This window comes from Mus caroli, unplaced genomic scaffold (genome assembly GCF_978045245.1).
Source record: "Mus caroli unplaced genomic scaffold, Mus_caroli_1 scaffold_13, whole genome shotgun sequence".
Taxonomy (NCBI): Eukaryota; Metazoa; Chordata; class Mammalia; order Rodentia; family Muridae; genus Mus; species Mus caroli.
The window spans coordinates 24,593,184-24,613,437 of record NW_028227268.1 but is presented as its reverse complement, the minus strand read 5'-3'; the positions used below and the strand labels follow the sequence as shown (position 1 = coordinate 24,613,437).

The following is a 20,254-nucleotide window of genomic DNA, read 5'->3' as shown; positions in this document are numbered from 1 at the left end:
ACAGTTGTCTGCAAGGCAGAGAGCCGAGTCAATAGGACTGAGCCGATATGGTGCAAGACCAGTCACGACGCAAGCAGTTACCGTAGCTTAGAAACCCAGCGGAACAAAATCTGATCTCGAAGAACAGCGAACCGAGGCTGTGGCGAAGGGAACAGTGGTTGTGCTCGGGAAGGGAAAGCAAGGGACGCACACGTCCCACCTGGGCTGCCCTGGAGCCGTTGGCCCAGGCTATCCTCAGTCAGTGTCTTGGATGTGGCACAGAACGTTCCTTTGTAGAGTGAACAGAGACTTAGGGCTACGTCTGTCGGTCAGCAGGGATTGGGAGCGAGAGACTCCAAACGCTGAACAACCTGTAGCTCACTCCCGCAAAACAAAACAAAAGAAAACAAAACAAAAAGCTCCATTCTGGAACTAAACCCTCCTAGCACGAACCCTCGGCGCGGTCTTCCCATTCTGCAAAGAATGGGCGCCTTCGGTACTCGGTGCCGATAGGTAAATTTGAGCCTGCAAAAATCCCGGTGAACAGTAAGGATTTGTGAATGAACACAGGAAGTCGGGTAGCTTGAGTAAAATGCCTAACTCCTGCAGCACCACCTTAAGCGCCAGGTTAGCTACTCCGCTTACAGCACCAGCCCCACAAGGCCCTGTCCCAAGCCCACGTGTTGCAAACCCCGCCCCTAAGCGGGATGCCCCGAACTCCAGGTCCGCCAAGATCCCAACATGCCCCGGACCGTAGGCTCTTCCGCACTCACAGTGACTTTTCACTTTCCGCTTTCCATACCTCCGCTTTGGTGTCTCAACCAAACTATGCATATTTCTGACTGACGGCATAAGTGTCCAATAGAAAGCTGAACTAGTCAATCCGAGTCGGCCCGCCAGCCAATGGGGAGGTCTCTGCAAGAGCGTTGACCCTGAGAAAGCCAGAGCCGGTTTGCAGGCATCGCTGTGGGGATCGGGCTTCCACTCCAGCGCAATCATGGTGAGATCGGGGAGTAAGGAAAGGAGTCTGGGATGGGAACTGAAAGCATGGACGACGAGTAGTGCTTGGGTTCGGGACGGGGAGAGCCTGGTGGTCAGTAGAATGCTCATGGGAGCACCGTGTGGATGAGTGCGGTTCCTGGGTGCCCCACCGGGCCCATCTCAGGGCTGGAGCAGGAGCGTCCTGGCTCCTCCGGAATGGAGGGCACGGGTATATGAGCTTTGGGGACCAGGACTGATGTGAAGGTTATGGTCGCACTTAGCTCCACGAACTTAGCTCCCCTTGATTTGTTTGCCCCCAGTCTATTATGTCCTATAATGGAGGGGCCGTCATGGCCATGAAGGGAAAGAACTGTGTGGCCATCGCTGCAGACAGGCGTTTCGGGATCCAGGCCCAGATGGTGACCACGGACTTCCAGAAGATCTTTCCCATGGGTGACAGGCTCTACATAGGCCTGGCCGGCCTGGCCACTGACGTCCAGACAGTGTAAGTGTCTCCAGCCCCCACCTTCACTCAGGTTTCTTCGTTGAGCAGCCTGCCTTGAGCAGCCCGATGTCAGCCATCTGCCAAAAGCCGCGATTGAGTGTGAGACTCAGCTGAACACCGCAGCGATACGGAGATGGGTCCTAACCTATGTTTTTCTGGCATTACCTTGTGCTCGGCTCTATGTGAAAAAGCATCTTTGTTAGGGAGTCCCTTAATCACCGTCTTAATATTACTGGCGCGCCGTCTCATTCTGCAATTGAGAAAAAAAATTGAGACTTTTGTTCAAGCTGCACAGTAATGAATGTCAGTCAGGATCCTACTGTAGGTCTTTCTAAAGACCGTGGGCACTCGCTAAACCAGCAGGCGGCTGGCAAAGCAGACATATGGAACGATAACTAACCATGAGGAGCTGTTGGGTTTTAACTGCCCACTTCACTTACCTAGTTGACAGTGCGTATGTGATTTGAGTGATGGGAGGGTCTGAGAGGGGAAACAGGTTGTTGTCTGTGATGGCCCTAGTGTGCTGGTTCTGATCGCCGTGGTTGGTGGTGGGACCTTTAAAAACACAATTCATTGATTATTATTTTACGTGTATGTGTGTCTGGGCACCACATGTGTGCAGTGCCTGCAGAGGCTAGAAGAGATTGTTGGACAACCCTCGCCCCCAACAACCCTCATGACCCAGCTTGAATTATAGGTGGTTGTGAGCCACCATGTGGGTGCTGGGGATAGAAAGCTGGAAGAGCAGTCAGTGCTCTTCATGACTGAGCCATCTCTCCAGCCTCTACATTTATTATTATTATTATTATTAGCATTGTATTGTGTTTGTATGCCCGGGTTCCACAGCCGTGTGTGGAGGTCAGAGGACAGCTTGCAGAAGTTGGTTCTGACTTTCTGTCATGTGGTTCCAGGCATTGAGCTGCTTAGGCTTGGCGTAGGTGTTACTGCCCGCTGACCCATCCCACCATCTCAAGGATGGGATGCTGTGAGTTGCTGAGGAAAGACTCATTCATTGATTCACTGACCGTCGAGGTCAAGAGAGTCAAGTCTTCCCCTGGTACTAGAAATTGAAACCAGGATTTTGAAAGCTTAAGCACATGATATGTTGTTGAGCTACATCCTCAAGCCCAAGCCCTCGTGTTCTGTATTATTATTGTTATTACTGTTAATATTTTAAAGATTTATTTTATACGTATGGATGATTGTCCACATGTCTGTCTGTGCACCAGCTGCATGTTGTACCCCCAGGAGGCCAGAAGGGGCTGTTGGGTTGCCCAGAACTGTAGTTATGAGCTGCTTTGTAGGGACTGGGAATTGAACCTGGGTTTTGTGGAAGAGCAGCCAGTGCTCTTACCCATTGAGCCATCTCTCCAGTGCCTTTTTATTTTTACTTATTTATTTTTCTAAATTTTTTTTTTAATTTTTCATTTCCCACCCCTTTCCCTTTTCCCTCTTGCTTTGGCCCGGCTCGCTCCATCCATATATATATATATTTTTTTTTTTTTTAATTTGTCATTACGGATGCTGCCAGGCGGTGGTGGCACACACCTTTAGTCCCAGCACTCAGGAGGCAGAGGCAGGTGGATTTCTGAGTTCGAGGTCAGCCTGGTCTACAAAGTGAGTTCCAGGACAGCCAGGGTTACAGAGAAACCCTGTCTCGAAAAACAAAACAAAACAAAACAAAACAAACAAAAACAGGTGGTTGTGAGCCACCATGTAGTTGCTGGGATTTGAACTCATGGCCTCCAGAAGAGCAGTCAGTGCTCTTAACTTCTGAGTCATCTCACCAGCCTTGCCTTTTTTTTTTTTTTAAAAAAATATTTATTTATTATATGTAAGTACACTGTAGCTGTCCTCAGACACACCAGAAGAGGGAGTCAGATCTCCTTAGGGATGGTTGTGAGCCACCACGTGGTTGCTGGGACCTGAACCCAGGACCTCCAGAAGAGCAGTCAGATGCTCTTATCTGCTGAGCCTTCTTACCAGCCCCAAAACTTTTTATTTTTGTTTTGGTTTTTTGTTTTGTTTTGTTTTGTTTTTGAGACAGGGTTTCTCTGTGTAGCCCTGGCTGTCCTGGAACTCACTCTGTAGACCAGGCTGGCCTCAAACTCAGAAATCCACCTGCCTCTGCCTCCCGGGTGCTGGTATTACAGGCGTGCGCCACCACTGCCCAGCGCCTTTTTATTTTTGAAGTGTAATACAGTCTACCTTGAAGGTTCTGAAGGTTCTGTATCAGATTGAATTAGCTTAAATGAAAACTACTCAGACGAGATGGCCCACGCCTTTAATCCCAGCACTCGGGAGGCAGAGGCAGGTGGATTTCTGAGTTTGAGGCCAGCCTGGTCTACAGTGTGAATTCCAGGACAGCCAGGGCTACACAGAGAAACCCTGTCTCGAAAAACCAAAACAAACAAACAAACAAACAAAAAAAGTGATTTAGAAATAATGCCATTTCATATAAGAAACTGGCCCTGCTGGGCTTTGGATCTGTGGAGGATCCCGGAGCCAGTCTTTATGGTTACTGAGGGAACATGCGAACACACCAACATGTAGTCTAGTGCACAGCTGTGACATTTCACAAATAGTTCTTACTGTGAGCATGTTGTGACTGAAATCCCGCAGTTAGGACTGGGACAGATGGTAATCTTTTTAATGTCAATTTTGAGGAGCTAAGACACACCCCTCAAAGGGGTTAGGGTTTTGAAGTTATACTTTAGGTCAGGAGAGGGCTTGGTGGAGTGTTGAATCTCAGGAAGCAGAGTCTAGAGGGAGAGTATGGCGGGGGTGGGGGGGCCGGGGGTGGGGGGGCGGGCGGGCTGCGAGCTACACCTAGAAAACTGAACTTTTATTTTTAGTAGGGGACTAGGGGGAAGTCAGAAAAGGAGAAGAAAGGGAAGGCGATATGGCTTAGTAGGTGTACTGGCTAGTTTTGTGTCAACTTGACACAGCTGGAGTTACCACAGAGAAAGGAGCTTCAGAAATGCCTCCATGAGATCCAGCTGTAAGGCATTTTCTCAATTAGTGATCAAGGGGGAAAGGCCCCTTGCGGGTGGGACCATCTCTGGGCTGGTAGTCTTGGTTCGATAAGAGAGCAGGCTAAGCAAGCCAGTAAAGAACATCCCTCCATGGCCTCTGCATCAGCTCCTGCTTCCTGATCTGCTTGAGTTCCAGTCCTGACTTCCTTGGTGATGAACAGCAGCATGGAAGTGTAAGCTGAATAAACCCTTTCCTCCCCAACTTGCTTCTTGGTCATGATGTTTGTGCAGGAATAGAAACCCTGACTAAGAACGTGGGTAAAAGTGCTTATGGCCAAGCCCGGTGACCTGAGTTCAATCCCTGGAACCCAGATGGTGAAAGGAGAATAACAACAACCAGAAGAAGAGGTGGGGGGGGGGGCAGAGAGGAGGGAGTGGAAGGGAAAGGTTGGGTTAGGATTTGCCTGAGCTTGAAGCCTCAGCTGCAGCAGGTGGTAGCATCAGAGGAGACAGGAGGGAAGCTTGTCTGTCCAGCATTGTGCAGAGTCTCCCGAGAACTGAACACCCCAGGCTTGCTCAGACACTCTGGCAGCCCTCCTTCACTGTGGCCGACTACAGAATCTTCTCACTAGGTTTGTCTACTTACTGTGCACAGCAACTCCTGATTTATTAGACCTCGGTCTCCTTACCTATCAGAGATGAAATAAATTCACTCCCAAGACTATGTTCCTGTGTCTTGGGAAGCCCTGTTTTGCTTAGTTGGTGTGGCGTTGGTTGGTTCTGTGCAGGGTCTATCCCAGAACTCTGAGGTGGCCTAGGGGACACAAGGTCGTCCTTCCTAGGCACCTTCTCATCGGCAAGCGTCTGCTTGAGTGTTCCTTGGTAGGGACAGAATCGTATGTCTCCTGTGACTGCCACAGGTTGAAGACCGAGAGGACTTTAGCAATGACTCGGGCTATGTTCCTCCTTCCCCAGTGCCCAGCGTCTCAAGTTCCGACTGAACCTGTATGAGCTGAAAGAAGGTCGGCAGATCAAGCCTTACACCCTCATGAGCATGGTGGCCAACCTCCTGTATGAGAAGCGGTGAGTGGGAAGAAAGACCCGGTCCTGCGGGGCTCAGAGGCTTGGTTGACCCAGTGGTGTGGGGGATGCTATGGGGAAGCTGTTCTGTGGATCCCCACTTTCCTTTATTTCTCACCCTACTGTCCATGTCCCTCCCTCATTCCTGCCTGTCCTGGCTAGCCTGCAACTCCTCACACACCAGGCTGGCCCTGAGGTCATGGGGATGCTCTTCTGGCCTTTGCCTCACGAACACCGGCTCACAGGATTTGCCCTCCTGGTCCTTATTTGCAGCACACCGTCCTTATTTGATGCTCTGAGTTCCTGTCTCACAACCAGATAGGAACAAGAGGGCTGACATCAGGGAACCCAGAGAGCCATGAACTCATTTGGAGCCCCACTAAAGAGTTCTGGAGTCCAAAAAAAAAAAAAAAAGCCGGGCGTGGTGGCGCACGCCTTTAATCCCAGCACTCGGGAGGCAGAGGCAGGCGGATTTCTGAGTTCGAGGCCAGCCTGGTCTACAAAGTGAGTGCCAGGACAGCCAGGGCTACACAGAGAAACCCTGTCTCGAAAAACCAAAAAAAAAAAAAAGAGTTCTGGAGTCTTGCAGCGCTGTTAGAGCTTTTTTTCCACACTAGAGTCTAGGGGTCCATGTGTTCCTTTTTGCTTCATTTATTTTGTTCGATGTGTATGGATGTGCTCTTGTATTCACAACAGAAAGAGGGTCTCTGTAAACTGGAGTCATAGGCAGTTATAAGCCACCATGTGGGTGCTGGGAACCAGACACAGGTCTCTGTCCAGCCCCAGTGTGGTAGTTTTTATTAGTAAAGATACGCACCGCGGCCAGGATGAGCTGAAGGGAGGCCCGCAGGGTGGGAGGTGAAATGTGTTTGTTGTTGCTTTCCATCTCTTAGCTAATGTTGGTGCTCTTAACCTTTTATTCTAAAGTCAGCTTAGGTTTATAGAAAGGTTATTAACAGAAACAGCAGTGGGGGCACGGTTGGAGAGATGGCGTAACTGCTGCTCTTGCTTGCGGAGTTTGGTTCCATGGTGGCTCACAAGCATCTGTGATGGGATCTGATTGCCTCTTCTGTCCCTTGAGAAGCATTAGTTAATAAAATACTTTTCACTTAGGAAACAATATATACTGAAAGATTAAAACTTTTGGCTTCTTGTATAGAAGCAGAAACAATAAAAATTTTTCTTACATAATGTAAAGCTATATTAGCCATACCTAGAGGCGAAATTTTCTAGCGATTACCAGTTTACTAGAAGCAAAAATCTTTGAATTTAAGCATTATTTTAAACATCTGAATAGATCTGTAACACTGTTAAAAAGAAATTTTCTTGAACACAGGGAAAAACCTTTTCAGGCATTGTTTGCAAAACAAAAGAAAGGCCACAAGCCACTCTGGGGCTGCCCAGAGCCCTGTATTGACTCAAAGGTAAAATATGTTTTAATCTGAGCATCAATCTTAAATTTGCAATCAAACTGCAAGCTGCAGTCAATGGAACAATGGCAATTTTAACCATAATTTTTAAGTTTCTTGTGCAAGGTTAGGATAATACCTACAACTTTGGGAAAGCAAAACTTACGTTTAAAACAATTTATCACCGTTAAAATCAATATTAGAAGCATTACTATATTACGAAGTTTAGATGTCAATTAATACCTATGAATACCTATTAAAGCAAGCTTTAACGCTTTAATAAAGAGGCATTGCTTTAAATCTTATCTTAAATTTTACTATTTAGGATAGGAACCACATTAATTATTATCTAAACTAGAAATATCTTAGAGACCCAGCCTTTAGGGCTGCCTTATGCCAGGTGTAGGAAGGACTCTAAACTTGAGTTATCAAATTTAACATTAACCATCTGTAGCAATGTAACAATTATTAATCTTAACCAACAACTTATGAGCTGAATGTGAAAACATGCAGAGCACATTTACAATAAAAAAGAACCAAATGAAGCAGTTAATTTTAGACCAATCAGAATATTAATTTTTGTAGCTACAATCATAGAATAAAAAAGCACTTTACCATTGTCAAACACATTAATCATGAACCATTTATCAGATTCGAAACTAAGAGGCTGTGCACTCGCTGCTTTTTCTTAAAACGAACATTTTTCCAGCAGGGGCCCTCCTGCCACGTGTCTGGTTCTTGGCTGAAACACGTGGCAGCTCTTGGCTTTGCAGATAAAGTTTTTTATACCATCTTTATTATCCAACATAAAACATAGAACATTCATTCATTCATACAGACTGGACACGAACATACATGAATTGAACACGAGAACAGATTGGTGCACCAGACATTGAACAAGACACAAAAAGGGGGCAGAGTACTCCTGCTATTTGGGACAATTTCCTCCCTCATGCTGCAGTTTTTATAACTGCGGCAATCTGCCTGATTATTAATTTCCTTTTAATAAACCCTTTCCTTTCTCACACCTAACAATGTAGCTTTTGCGAGCCACGGCCTACCGCCTGTGCCTAGCTCCTCTTAAGCTTCACTGCTGAACCTAAGTGAACCAGCGCTCAGGTTTAACGCTGTCTCAGCTTAGCCCATACCTTCTCTGGTATGAATTTCCTTTATCCTTTAATTATTCCATGGAGCTCCAAACCAGCAGTGTCTCTTCCAAAAATCCTTTGCCGTTTCTCAGCCCCACGTTGGGCGCCAAATGTTGTGTCCAGCCAGCAGATCACAGCCTGGGTTCTAGCCTGGAAAGGCATTTTGGAAACCTGGAAGAGAAGAAGGGCTAGGCAGCGAGAGAAAGAAATGTAGCTAAGACAGTATTCTGATCAAAGCTCAATTTTACTATTTCCATTTACTCAGTTATAAAGGAAGGGGGAGGGAACCCGATTTCCCGCCAAGTAACTCGGGGTCCAGTAGCAGGACGAACACGTGTGTGCCTCCAAGCAGCAAAGGGGCAGGGTCCAGCAGTGGGCGTGGCAGGACGAATGAGCAGGAAGCTCCACCCTTGAGCAAGCAGGTTCAAGCAGGTGGGGGAAGGGAAATCACAGTGCATGAAGACAGAGCACTCATATACACGAAATACATGAATGAATAAATAAATTTCAAAATACATTCTTGGGATTAGACAAATGGCTCAGCAGGTAAGAGTTTTTATTTTTGTAGTGGACCAGGATTGAGTCTTAAAACCCATGGGACAGCGCATGACAGCCTGTGACTCCTGTTCTAGGAGGTCTGATGCCCTCTTCTGGCATCTGGGGACATTGTGATGCACATGTAGGCAAAACACCCATACACATAAAATATAAACAAACCAGGAAATTCAAGGTCATCTTATCTCTAGAGAGGATAATATAAATTTATAAAATTTCTTGTAGAAATTGGTGCTTACGAGGTTAGAAAAACTCAGGGTCATGATGTTCCTGGCTTCAGCACCCACACACATGTGCATAATTAAAAACTTAAAATTTTTTTTTTCTTTTTTTCTTTTTTTTTTTTTTTTTGTTGGTTTTTGAAACAGGGTCTCTTTGTGTGACAGCCTTGGCTGCCCTGGAACTCACTCTGTAGACCAGGCTAGCCTTGAACTCAGAGAGATCTGCCTGTCTTTACTTCCCAAGTTTAAAGGTGTATGCTACCCTCCCCCCAAGACTCCCCCGCACCACCACCACACACACTTAAAATAAAACTTTAATAAAAGAAACAACTTTGCATCAAATAATCCTATTTGACCTGGGCATGAGGGCATGCACCTATCATCAGAGCACTGGGCAGTTAGAGGCAGGAGGATGCAGAGTTCAAAGCCAGCCTCATGGAAGGTTGGAGACCACCTGGCTCTGTCGGAGCCTGGCTGGGGCAGAGAAGCATCTCGCCCTCTGTTGAAGTAGTAACCTGGCCCATGGCCTCCATGACCCGGCTATTTCTGGAAGGCAGGCTGGGGCTGAAAGAGAGAGACTAGAGAAAAGAATGAAGCCAAGACAAAGTTTTCTCTGATCAAGGCCCGCAAGTTTACTAAGAGACTGTGCTTATAAGGGGGAAGCACCCCCCCCCCCAGTCCATTCTTGGTGCCTGGAGCCAGCCTGTAGGCGATGTGCAGGATAGGTTGTGTCTCTGCTATGTCTCTAGGGTCTCTCTGCTGGTAGCCGAAGGGCAGCAGTAGTTGACGTAACAATAGAGCCATCTAAGTCGGAAGGCTGATCTCCTATTCTGTGGCAGCAAAAAGTCTGAATCAGTCTGCTTCAAGGCTGAGGGAGGCTACAGTCCTCGTTGATTCTTCCCAGTCAGACTCTCCTCTCATTCTCACCCCTCCTGGCTCGTGGTGAGCAGCCTAGGCCTCCTACAGACTGGGCAAGTGTACCTTAGCCTCCATCAGACTCCCTTAGCCTCCATCAGACTCCCTCCCACAACTTTTCTTTTTCCCTTAAGTATTTATTTAGTGGTGATGTAGGCTAAGCTTAGGGCATCATACCTTCTAGGCTAATGCTGAGCCATGAAGGTCCATTTTCAGTTGTAAATAATTTTTATAGTCTTCTTTGACCGAAGACCATGCTGTGGGTAATGCTGGTAGCTGAGTGTAACCCCCTGGAACTACGTGGTGGAAGAAGAGCCAGTTTATGCAAGTTGTCCTAGGGCACGTGCGCGTACAAACACACACACACCACACACACTCTTTCTGACCTCTGCATAGCATATATATATATATATATATATATATATACACACACACACACACACACACACACACACACACACACCTACATACACACACTCAAATTGTAAAAAGTGCTACAAGCCCAGAAGACACGTGGATAGTTCCTGCTGAGAGATTGGCATTCAGTGTTGAACCTCTTTTGGTCTGCTTTGTGACGGGGTCTCTGTGTAGCCCTGGCTGAACTAGAAATCACTATACAGGCCAGGCTGGCCTCGAACTCAGATGTCTCTCCTTGGACTCAGGGAGTCTCAGCTTGGACTTGAACATCAAGATCTCTGGAAGTTTTGTTTGTAGTCCAGGTTGGCGTCCAGTGTGATCCCCCAACTTCTTGAATACTAGGACTACAAATGTGTACCACCATATCAGGCCAAGCTTTAATTTAAAAAAAAAAAAATTATTTTATGTGAGTACACTGTCACTGTCTTCATGCACACCAGAAGAGGGCATCAGATCCCATTACAGATGGTTGTGAGCCACCATGTGGTTGCTGGGAATTGAACTCAGGACCTCTAGAAGAGTAGTCAGTGCTCTTAACTTCGGAGCCATCTCTCCAGCCCAAGTTTTAATTTTTTAAAATTGTTTTTGCAGTAGTGGAGCTCAAATGCAGGTCTCCATGCATGCTAGGCATGTGCTCTGCCACTGAGCCACACTAGCCCTGTCTCAAATCCTTTTTTTTTTTTCTTTTTAAAGATTTATTTATTTATTTTATGTATATGAGTACACTGTAGCTGTACAGATAGATGGTTGTGAGCCTTCATGTGGTTGTTGGGAATTGAATTTTTAGGACCTCTGCTCACTCCAGTCAATCCCTGTCGCTCTGGCCCAAAGATTTATTTATTGTAGCTGTCTTCAGACTCCCCAGAAGAGGGCGTCAGATCTCATTATGGGTGGTTGTAAGCCACCATGTGGTTGCTGGGATTTGAACTCGGGACCTTTGGAAGAGCAGTCAGTGTTAAGAACTCTACGAGCCATCTGGCCAGCCCTCAAATCCTTTTTCAATTTTTTTGTTTTTTGAGACAGGGTTTCTCTGTGTAGCTCTGGAACTCACTTTGTAGATCAGGCTGGCCTCGAACTCAGAAATCCACCTGCCTCTGCCTCCCAAGTGCTGGGATTAAATGTGTGCGCCCGTGCCCGGCTCTTTTGTTTGTGTGTGTGTGTGTGTGTGTGTGTGTTAAATCCTTTTTCTAAAGAGGTAGAAGTATAAATGTGCAGAATGAGTGCAGTCCTGGTTGGATCAGTAAGGAGATTGAGAAGGCAGAATTCTCAAAGAAACTGGGAAGGGAGGGAGAACCAGGAGGAGGAGAGGTCAGAGAGGAGGGTGAACACATCTTAAACATTGCCAGATGCCAGGAGAGGGGGGATGGGCTGCACAAAGCCGCCCCCCCCCCCCCCCCCCCCCCCCCCGTTGTCTGAACGGGCATGTGTGAAAGCCAGTGCTCTGCATTCTGGACTCTCACCCCGGCCACAGGTTCGGTCCCTACTACACAGAGCCTGTCATTGCTGGCCTGGACCCGAAGACCTTCAAGCCCTTCATTTGCTCTCTGGACCTCATTGGCTGTCCCATGGTGACTGATGACTTTGTAGTCAGTGGTACCTGCTCCGAACAAATGTATGGGATGTGTGAGTCTCTCTGGGAGCCCAACATGGTAAGTTATCAACAGCAGGGCTGGCCTCTGTACCTGCACCATCAGAGACAAATGTGCTTGTGCAGCAGGAAGTGGAGAGGAAGGTGTGGCAAGCGAGCCAGCCATGGCTGCTGCTCCACTGCAGGGTTCCATCTGGGTGGGCTGGCAGTGAGAACAGCCTCTTACCCACCCTGGCCACGTCTACTACAGTATCACGCTGGATTTCCAGGTTCCTCCCCCGTGACATGCAGCACCAGAGTGAGCCTGAAGCTTGCTGGTCTGAATTAGGAACTGTTATTTTTTAGTCCTGGCTGTCCTGGAACTGATTCTAGACCAGGCTGGCCTTGAACTTAGAGATCTGCCTGCCTCTGCTTCCCGAGTGAGTGCTGAGCAGAAACCCATTCTTGCGTAAGTGAGTCAGCCTTGCTCTGCCTCCATTTACCTCAGCTGTGAATGGGAACACAGCTACGCCCCAGAGGGAGGCGCCCTTCAGGCTCACGGGAAGCCAGGTAAAAAGCGACTTCCCCGGCTTGCTGCCATTAACCAGGCAGACATTCAAATGCCTGCTTAGAGGAGCAAGAGGAAAAAGCTGGCACCGGACAGGCAGAACAGTGTGTACTGAGGTACAGTAGGGCCAGAAATGTCCAGTCTTGGTGAGAGTGTCTGTAGTGGGAGAATTCGTGTGGTGAAATGAGGCTGGCAAAGGGGAGGGAACCTTGAAAACCATGCCATGTTTAAATGCTTGCCTTCCGTGGATGGAACCTTAGGGACCCCGGCTGCAGCTGGTGTGGCGAGCTGGTCCTGACTGGGGGGTGGTTGGGGGCAGCCAGAGTCACGGTGCGAAGTCAAAGTGGAGAATTCAGGAGAAGGGGCAGGTTTGAGGGGAGGGCTTGTAAGATTGGGTGGGCGTGTGGGATGGTCTCCGGCTGCTGAGAAGGAGGCCAGAACCAAATGGAAATACTCTTCACTTTACAGAGGGAGTGGAGGCTCTAACAGGATATAATGACACTTACCCAATGTCACACTTTCAGGTTTGAAGTGTTTTCTGTGTCCTGTTTCTTCCCAAGTAAGGAGCTGAGAGGTTCCTATAGCCAAGGAACTGCAGACAACTGGGCTTAGAGTAGGGCAGCCAGAGCCCAGAACATAAGAGGGTGGAGGAACCAGAACGTGTCCCTGGTCTGAACGCTTGACTCTGTTGGCAGGATCCAGAACACCTGTTTGAAACCATTTCTCAGGCCATGCTGAACGCGGTGGACCGGGATGCCGTGTCGGGCATGGGCGTCATCGTCCACGTCATGTGAGTATAGGTTGGGAGAACTCAATAAATCCTTGACAGATGCAGTGTCTCCTCCTTCCCTACAGCACCGCCGACCTTCCTCAGGTGTGAGATCAGAGAAGTGCCCCAGGAAGCAGAGCCTGGTGACTGCAGCCAGGTGGCGGGCGGGACATTCGTATTCTCAGCCCTGGGGAGGCTGAGGCTGGGGGATTTTTAATTCAAGATTAGTTTGAGGAAGAGGGGGACGGAAGGGAGGAGAGAGCAGACAGTAGGCCTGGTTTACTAAGGTAGGCCTCTGTGACTGAGTCTCCTGACGGTGGACATTTCTTTCCTTCCCTAACAGTGTCCCCAAAGTTTCAGGGGTGATGATGGGCAGCATCTTCCCGCAGACAGAGTGGCTTAGGGCTCCCCAGCCTCCCTGCACCCTCCACTCTGCAGCCCAGAACTCTGTGTGTGTGTGTGTGTGTGTCTCTCGCATTCCAGTCTCTAGCCAGACCTGAGGTACCTACTGCCCTCTCCCTGTTTGAGGCTGTCACCAGGACCCCAATAGAATGGAACGGTGCCTCCTTTCCTTGTGGGTCCTGCTTACTGACCATGAAAAGCAGAATTGAGCCATCCAAGCGTTTTGTGTCTTCTGTAGTGAGACCAGGTGCTTACACTTGCTCTGTAGGCCTGGGGTCTCTGCTCTTTGGAGGGTGTCTCAGTCTTCCCCAACCATCTGCAGCAAAGCTCCCTGCCCCCGTCTATCCTGCCCTCAGAACAGGCTGTCAGGCAACAGACTCTCGGGTCGTCAGGCAGCCTTTCCCTTTCCAGCTGAGGCTCAGAGGAGAGGCAGACAAGAGAGACAGTGGGCATGACTGACTTTTTTCTCTCTTGACAGTGAGAAAGACAAGATCACCACCAGGACGCTAAAGGCCCGGATGGACTAACCTGTGCTCTGTGGATGGACTAACCTGTGCTCTGGTCCCATCTCCCTTTTGTTTTTCTTTTTAATAAAATCGCCTTTCTTTCATGCCTGCCTGCCTTTGTTTCTGCAGCTTTGGTCCCCATCAGGGAGAGTCCAGTACAGAGCGAGCGACTTTATCTCAGTTGTCTTTGGTCCCACCCTACCCGCCCCCTTTTTTTTTGTGGTGCAGGGAAATGAACCTAGGCCCTCGGACATACTGAGCACACATTCTCTACTGAGCTACATCTCAACCCTGTTTCCTTTTGGACTTGCCCTTACTCTGTTGGCACACCTGGGGCCCCCTACTAGGCACCAGTGGATGCCTGTGCTGCGCTGGGCTGGGCTGTGCAGAGCGTGCCTTACCTAACGTAGAACTCCGTCATTGTGAGCCAAGGCAGTTAAGAGCAGCCTTAGATGAAAAGCACCCATACACGTGTCTAAATCCGCTTGCTAAGTGGTGGTGTGCAAGGAGATAAGCCCACGTTCCAATTGTCCCCAAACCTGGGTCCCTCTCATTCAGCTCAGCTGGCAGTCTCCCAGTCTTCCAGTGCCTCAATGGGATTTGGCCAAGGACTGGTGAGTGATCTAGGTCAGTGTTGTTTATCTTTGTCTTCAGTTCATCACTTTGGCAGGGAGAGGTGGGCGTGGTCGCCAAGCTGATTTCACTGACCACCGAGAATACTGTCTGGCACACTCTAACCTGCAGTAGATTCAGTGTTCCAATACATGGATGTCTGCATGGTTCCCGGGTAGCCTCTGAATGTTCTGCGAGCCCATTCAAACTGATTCCTATTGAAAAGAATCTTTTTGTGGTGCTGGGGGAATCAAACCCAAGGCTTTCAGTATTAGGCAGTATTCTACCACCAACCACAGCCCAGGGCGTCCAGGCTCCAGGGACCTTCCTACCTATGCTTTGCGGACTGGGTTAGAGATCCACACAACCCTGGGGGGATTTGAAATTTTTGGGTTTTTTGTTTGTTTGTTTGTTTGTTTTTATTCAGATACTCCAGAAGAGGGCGCCAGATCTCATTACGGATGGTTGTGAGCCACCAGGTGGTTGCTGGGATTTGAACTCTGGACCTTCGGAAGAGCAGTCGGGTGCTCTTACCCACTGAGCCATCTCACCAGCCCCAAAATTTTTGTTTTTTAACTTTATGAGTCAGAAGGTCTAAGATGAGCTAAGTTTTGTTTCTGAATTTCAGCTGCCACTGACATAGATGGTCCAAGTCCACACTGAGAGCTACTAAAAAACATTTTTTAAAGATTTATGTGTATGAATTCGCTAATCTGCATGTATGCCTGTGTGCCAGAAGAGGGCATCAGATTCCATTACAGATGGTTGTGAGCCACCATGTGGTTGCTGGGAATCAAACTCAGGACCTCTGGAGGAGCAGTCAGTGCTCTTAACGACCCCCTCCACCTCTCCCTGCCTTTTTGGTGTGTGTTTCTGTCTGTCTGTCTGTCCTGGAAATGGAACCCAGGACCCTGCACATGCTGAGATACACCATCCAGCCCAAGTAATTTATATATATATATATATATATATATATATATATATATATATATATGGTACAAGTATATAGATGGATAGCTGAAGGCTCACAGGGACGCTGTATTCAAAGCCACACAGGCAGTTGGGATACATGGCTCCTAGGCACTGTCTATGCACAGCTGAAGGGAGGAGGGGGCCGTGGCACATGGTAATATTATCTTGTGGGCAGGCTGCCCAGTGCTGTGAGGTCAGTATTGCTCAACAATTGCACCTCAGAACAGACTGCTGCCACACTGCTGCTCCAAACCATATACTGATTTTTGCCTCTAAAACTGGGACAAAAACGTTCTAATTCTGAAGGAGGGTGGGTTGCATCTCAAAGGACTCACATACCAGATGTACACAAAGCTTTTTGAGTTTTATTTTGTCCTCCCATTTGGAGATTCTTTTTTAACATGCATGCATTTTAAAACAGTAACAGAGGCTCGAACTGTTCAGAGCAGACATTAGACAAGCACAGGGGTGAAAATTCCTATTTAAAAAAAAAATGGAGCTTGCAGCCGGAAATGGACAAGTCACATGTGGTGGGTAGAACTTTAATCCTGTGGGCCCAAAAGATGACTCTAGATTTCATTCACATTTTGTGTGTGCAATGTTCTGACCAGCCGCTGAGATGTGCTAAGCAGATGGTCCCCCTAAATGTATGGGCTCCCACCTCGAAAAATGGCTGTGGGCAAGGGACAGGCTCTTCGGGTGTCCTCAGCCTCCTTCCTGATGACTCAACTGAAGGACAGCTGCGTCTCACTTCCCCTTGGCGACACTCATCCTAAGTGGCACACTTCAGAGGACTGGGACCATGGCTGGCAAATTTTGGCTAGCTGTCTAAATGTGTTTCCCTTTGAGACCCCCCACCCCCACCCCACCGGCCATTACTGCTGGTGAGGTCTCTAACTTGGGAAAGCACAAGGCCAGAGCTCTGAGGGCTGTCTCGGTCACTGTCCTTTCTGCCCGAAATACTTGAGTCGATCAAGCACTAGAAACAGCTAATGGTTTTTCCCTCTCAACCTGAATTGTTAAAAAGACAACTGTGAGTGGGGTGGGGTGGGGTGGGGTGCGGGACTGGCTACTGAGAAAGTCCTGGGTCTTTGGTCCACCTCCCCAGGGAGGCCTGGCACATGGTGAAGGGGGGAAGTCTCGACAGGAGTCCAGTCTCTCCTCCCTTGAGCACTGCTAGGTGACCTGTTCAGGCCTAAAGCCCAGGACTGAGAAAAGTGATTTGGGGAGGGGGGAAAGGTGAGGGGAGAGCTGCCTGGGGGTGGGGGTGGGGGTGGGGGACTATAGTGCCACTGAGAACAGCCTGGGGGCCACTCATGGCGCCAGCCACAGACCAGTAACCCCTGAGCTAGATAAGGAGGGATTTAGCCCTGCAGCGGAACTGAACCGCACTCCTGGCGGTGCCCTGCAGACTGGGAACATGGCCTGAGGCCACTGCTTGGTGTTAGAGTGTTCATAGTATCCCTTGTGTCAGCTGGATGTGAGACATATTTTCTCAGCTCCACAATTTCCACAGAAGGAATGGGGACTGGCTGCCACACAGTAATCAGGAGGGTAAGGGCCCAGGAATGGAATTCCCCCCCTTTCCCCGCATCCAGACCTCACCCAGTTGTCCGGGACTCTATTCTTAAATGTCTATTTCTGGAAGACCCAACATGATTCTGGATGCCATAAGACAGTCTGGCTGTTCTTCACTGCCCTGAGGAGTCAAGCTAAGGATCTTGTCTTCCCCTTGACACCTGCTGCCCAGAGCGTGACTGGTGGGACTCAGGAAAAGGGGGAGCAGATAAATGGGGGCAGGGGGTGATCATGTGGAGATTGAAGCCAAATAGCACATTTTTGTCACAAAGAGAAAGAAAACTTGTATGAAACGAAGATAAATAGCTTTTAAACACACGAATGCCAAGGAATCAGAAAGTCAAACCTCAGGGTTTTGAAGAGAGCGCAGAGAATGACCTAAAAAAAAAAAAAACAAAACCCCAACAAACCTAAAATCCACCAAACCACAGCTTGAATATTTTGACCCACTCAACAATACTGTCAGGAAAACAGAGAGCTTGAAACAGAAAGCTACCTCTCAGAATTGTAAACAATATACAACGAAACGAAATAAAACGAAATAAACCCCCCACAAACCCCACCGTTACCCAGTTAGCCGGCTGCAAACACACAACAGGATCAGCCAGGAGCATCAACTTCCAAGCCGGGGGTAGATCCAGAGTCCTTACTCTTGATTGTGAGGTGAGAAATCAAGTCCAGACATTATTCCTACGTAACCCCTCTCCCACATTAAAATCCTTTCTCCTCGAATCACGTGGTTCCGAGTCCTTCCCCAAGACCCCTGTGGTTCTGCCCACCAGAACCTACCTTACCTGTTCTCTTCCTGGGAAGGAGTGGGCCCCCACCTGCCTCACCCAATTGGCAGCCCCAGAGAAGCCCAAGACTGCCATCTTGCTTTTCCTATCTTAGTTCAGTGCAGGGATAGGGAGGGCACGGCACAGTGGCCCCTCCCCAGCTCCCCACGCTGAGCTCGGCCAGTTTGGTGGGGGGGCAGGCGCTGGGAATCATCTATTCACCCAGGACAGTTTCACAAACCTGCTTCACATCTTTGGGGTTATCTACAAAATGTCCATCTCATCCTAAATTCCTGATTCCTCCTGAGGGAGCTGGGAAGAGGTAGGGAGTTTACCTCCTCCAAGGGCAGGCCGACGAGGCCGTTTTTTCTTCCTGGCAACCACTTGCTCTGGTGGCATCAGAATGACGTGTGTAGCTCCCTTCTGAGGCCCTGGGCTGGAATCCTGAAGGAGGCTGCAGGCTGTCACTCTTTCCAAGGAGGACCAGAGGCAGATCCCAAGTCCAGAAAGAGTGAGGGTGACAAGGAAAATCCGTCAGCCCTGGGGCTGGGGGATGGGCAAAGCCCCGTGTCAGGCCTCCAAACAGGCTTTCCTGGGGTCACCTCCCCAGGTGACTCAGGCAACCTCAGGTGGAGCACCTTGCTGGCTAAAGCTGTCCAGGTGAGAAGTCACAGGCACAGGAGCCAGACACACCTGCACGGCAGGCCAGGCTTGGAGTGGCAGCTCTGCGATGAGCTCTGCACTGACCATTTGCCAGTTACAGGCGACTGCACCCAGAGGTCAGTAGTTAGGATACGGACGGTGCATACGGGCCCGGTTTACACATCTTAGTTTCTGGGATTTTCCCAAAGGGAAACAGTCATTGAAACACAGGGGTCCCAACAAATGCCACGATGCTTGACAGTTCCTCTGGAGCCAGTGGGTGGCGGCCTTGACAGACATCAGAATTCCACTCAGAGGCGCATGTGGCCGGGGTGGTGATCTCTGGGTTCTTTGAGAACCGGCTGTCTGAGGGCTGCTTCCTGGTCACTCACCGTCTCATGAAGACGAACCTGTTCCCCTCTGAGGCCTCTGACTCCGGGTCAAGGCGTCAGGGTCAACCTGCCATGTTCTTCTGTGAGGATGAGGTGGGGGAGCCAAGGTCAGGTCTCACTTGGATCCAAAGTGGAAGCATGGGGGGGGGGTGATGCACAATACTCCAGGAAATAAAAGAGTCCATCTAGGTGAGAGCAAACCGTGGCTGACTGAGGTGTCTGACCTCTCGTGGTGTCAGAGCAACTGCTCTTATCGTCCCTTGTGCTGGCCTGAACTGAAGGGAACTGAGAGCCTGACAGAAAGAGGGAGGGCGCCTAGGGTGATGACATACAGCGTTAGAAAGAGCAATCCTGGAGCAGTGAATTGAAGAAACAAACCCAAATAAACCCACAAAGTCAACTCCAGCCCCCCCGGGTATCATAGAAGGTTACGGAGATACCGAAGAGGAAACCCTGTTTTAACCAGGGGCAAAAGAGGCGGATTGAGGGTGCTCGGGAAGTAAGGCTGCATCCTGTGAGCACGTGCAAACAGCCCGTGTCCCCTTCTTCCTTCGGGTCACAGGCTGCAGTCCCTTTACTAAAGCCCTCACCAGCCCCCACTCTGCTCCCCACCCTCCCTTCCGGCCCAGATATCCCCTCTCCCTCTCCCGATCCCCGACCCCTGGTCCAGCAGTCTGGCTCTGGCAGAGGGAGAGATGATTACGTCAGGATGTTGGACATGAACTCGTTGAAGCGTTTTGAGTACTGCTCCGGGTTCACAGTGGAGATCTCAGCCCCTGCCTGGAACACATAAGACATGGACTTGGGTCAGAGGTTCAAGCCTGACCAGAAACCCAGGAGGTGACAGCTGAGAGGCATGGAGTCTGCTGGGGCTTTTCTATTTATTGTTTAGAAAACAAACGAAGCCAGGCGTGGTGGCGCACGCCTTTAATCCCAGCACTTGGGAGGCAGAGGCAGGCGGATTTCTGAGTTCGAGGCCAGCCTGGTCTACAAAGTGAGTTCCAGGACAGCCAGGGCTACACAGAGAAACCCTGTCTCGAAAAAAAAAAAAAAGAAAAAGAAAACAAACGAACAGGCTGGAGAGATGGCTCAGTGGTTAAGAGCACCGACTGCTCTTCCAAAGGTCCTGAGTTCAAATCCCAGCAACCACATGGTGGCTCACAACCATCCGTAACAAAAATCTGATGCCCTCTTCTGGAGTGTCTGGAGACAGCTACAGTGTACACACATATAATAAATAAATAAATAAATAAATCTTTTTTTTTAAAAGAAAATAATTTTTAAA

At 49.0% G+C, this 20,254-nt stretch overlaps 2 protein-coding genes across 4 annotated transcripts in view; one reads left to right on the top strand and one right to left on the bottom strand.

Annotated features, from left to right (window-relative positions):
- The first annotated feature begins 878 nt into the window (after positions 1-878).
- Psmb3 (proteasome 20S subunit beta 3) lies at positions 879-14,101 on the top strand. Its single transcript, XM_021177242.3, has 6 exons — positions 879-979; positions 1,281-1,465; positions 5,416-5,523; positions 11,657-11,834; positions 13,016-13,110; positions 13,970-14,101. Exons 1-6 carry the CDS (start codon positions 977-979, stop codon positions 14,016-14,018), a joined length of 618 nt encoding a protein of 205 aa, XP_021032901.1. The 5' UTR covers positions 879-976; the 3' UTR covers positions 14,019-14,101.
- A 1,825-nt stretch (positions 14,102-15,926) lies between these two features.
- Pip4k2b (phosphatidylinositol-5-phosphate 4-kinase type 2 beta) overlaps positions 15,927-20,254 on the bottom strand; it is a 30,961-nt gene continuing 26,633 nt past the window's right edge. For all 3 annotated transcript variants that reach the window (XM_021177373.2, XM_021177372.2, XM_085829586.1), the window contains exon 10: positions 15,927-19,749. In XM_021177373.2, the coding sequence (XP_021033032.1) occupies positions 19,669-19,749 (81 nt within the window). In that variant the 3' untranslated portion in view covers positions 15,927-19,668. The remainder of the gene's footprint in view (positions 19,750-20,254) is intronic.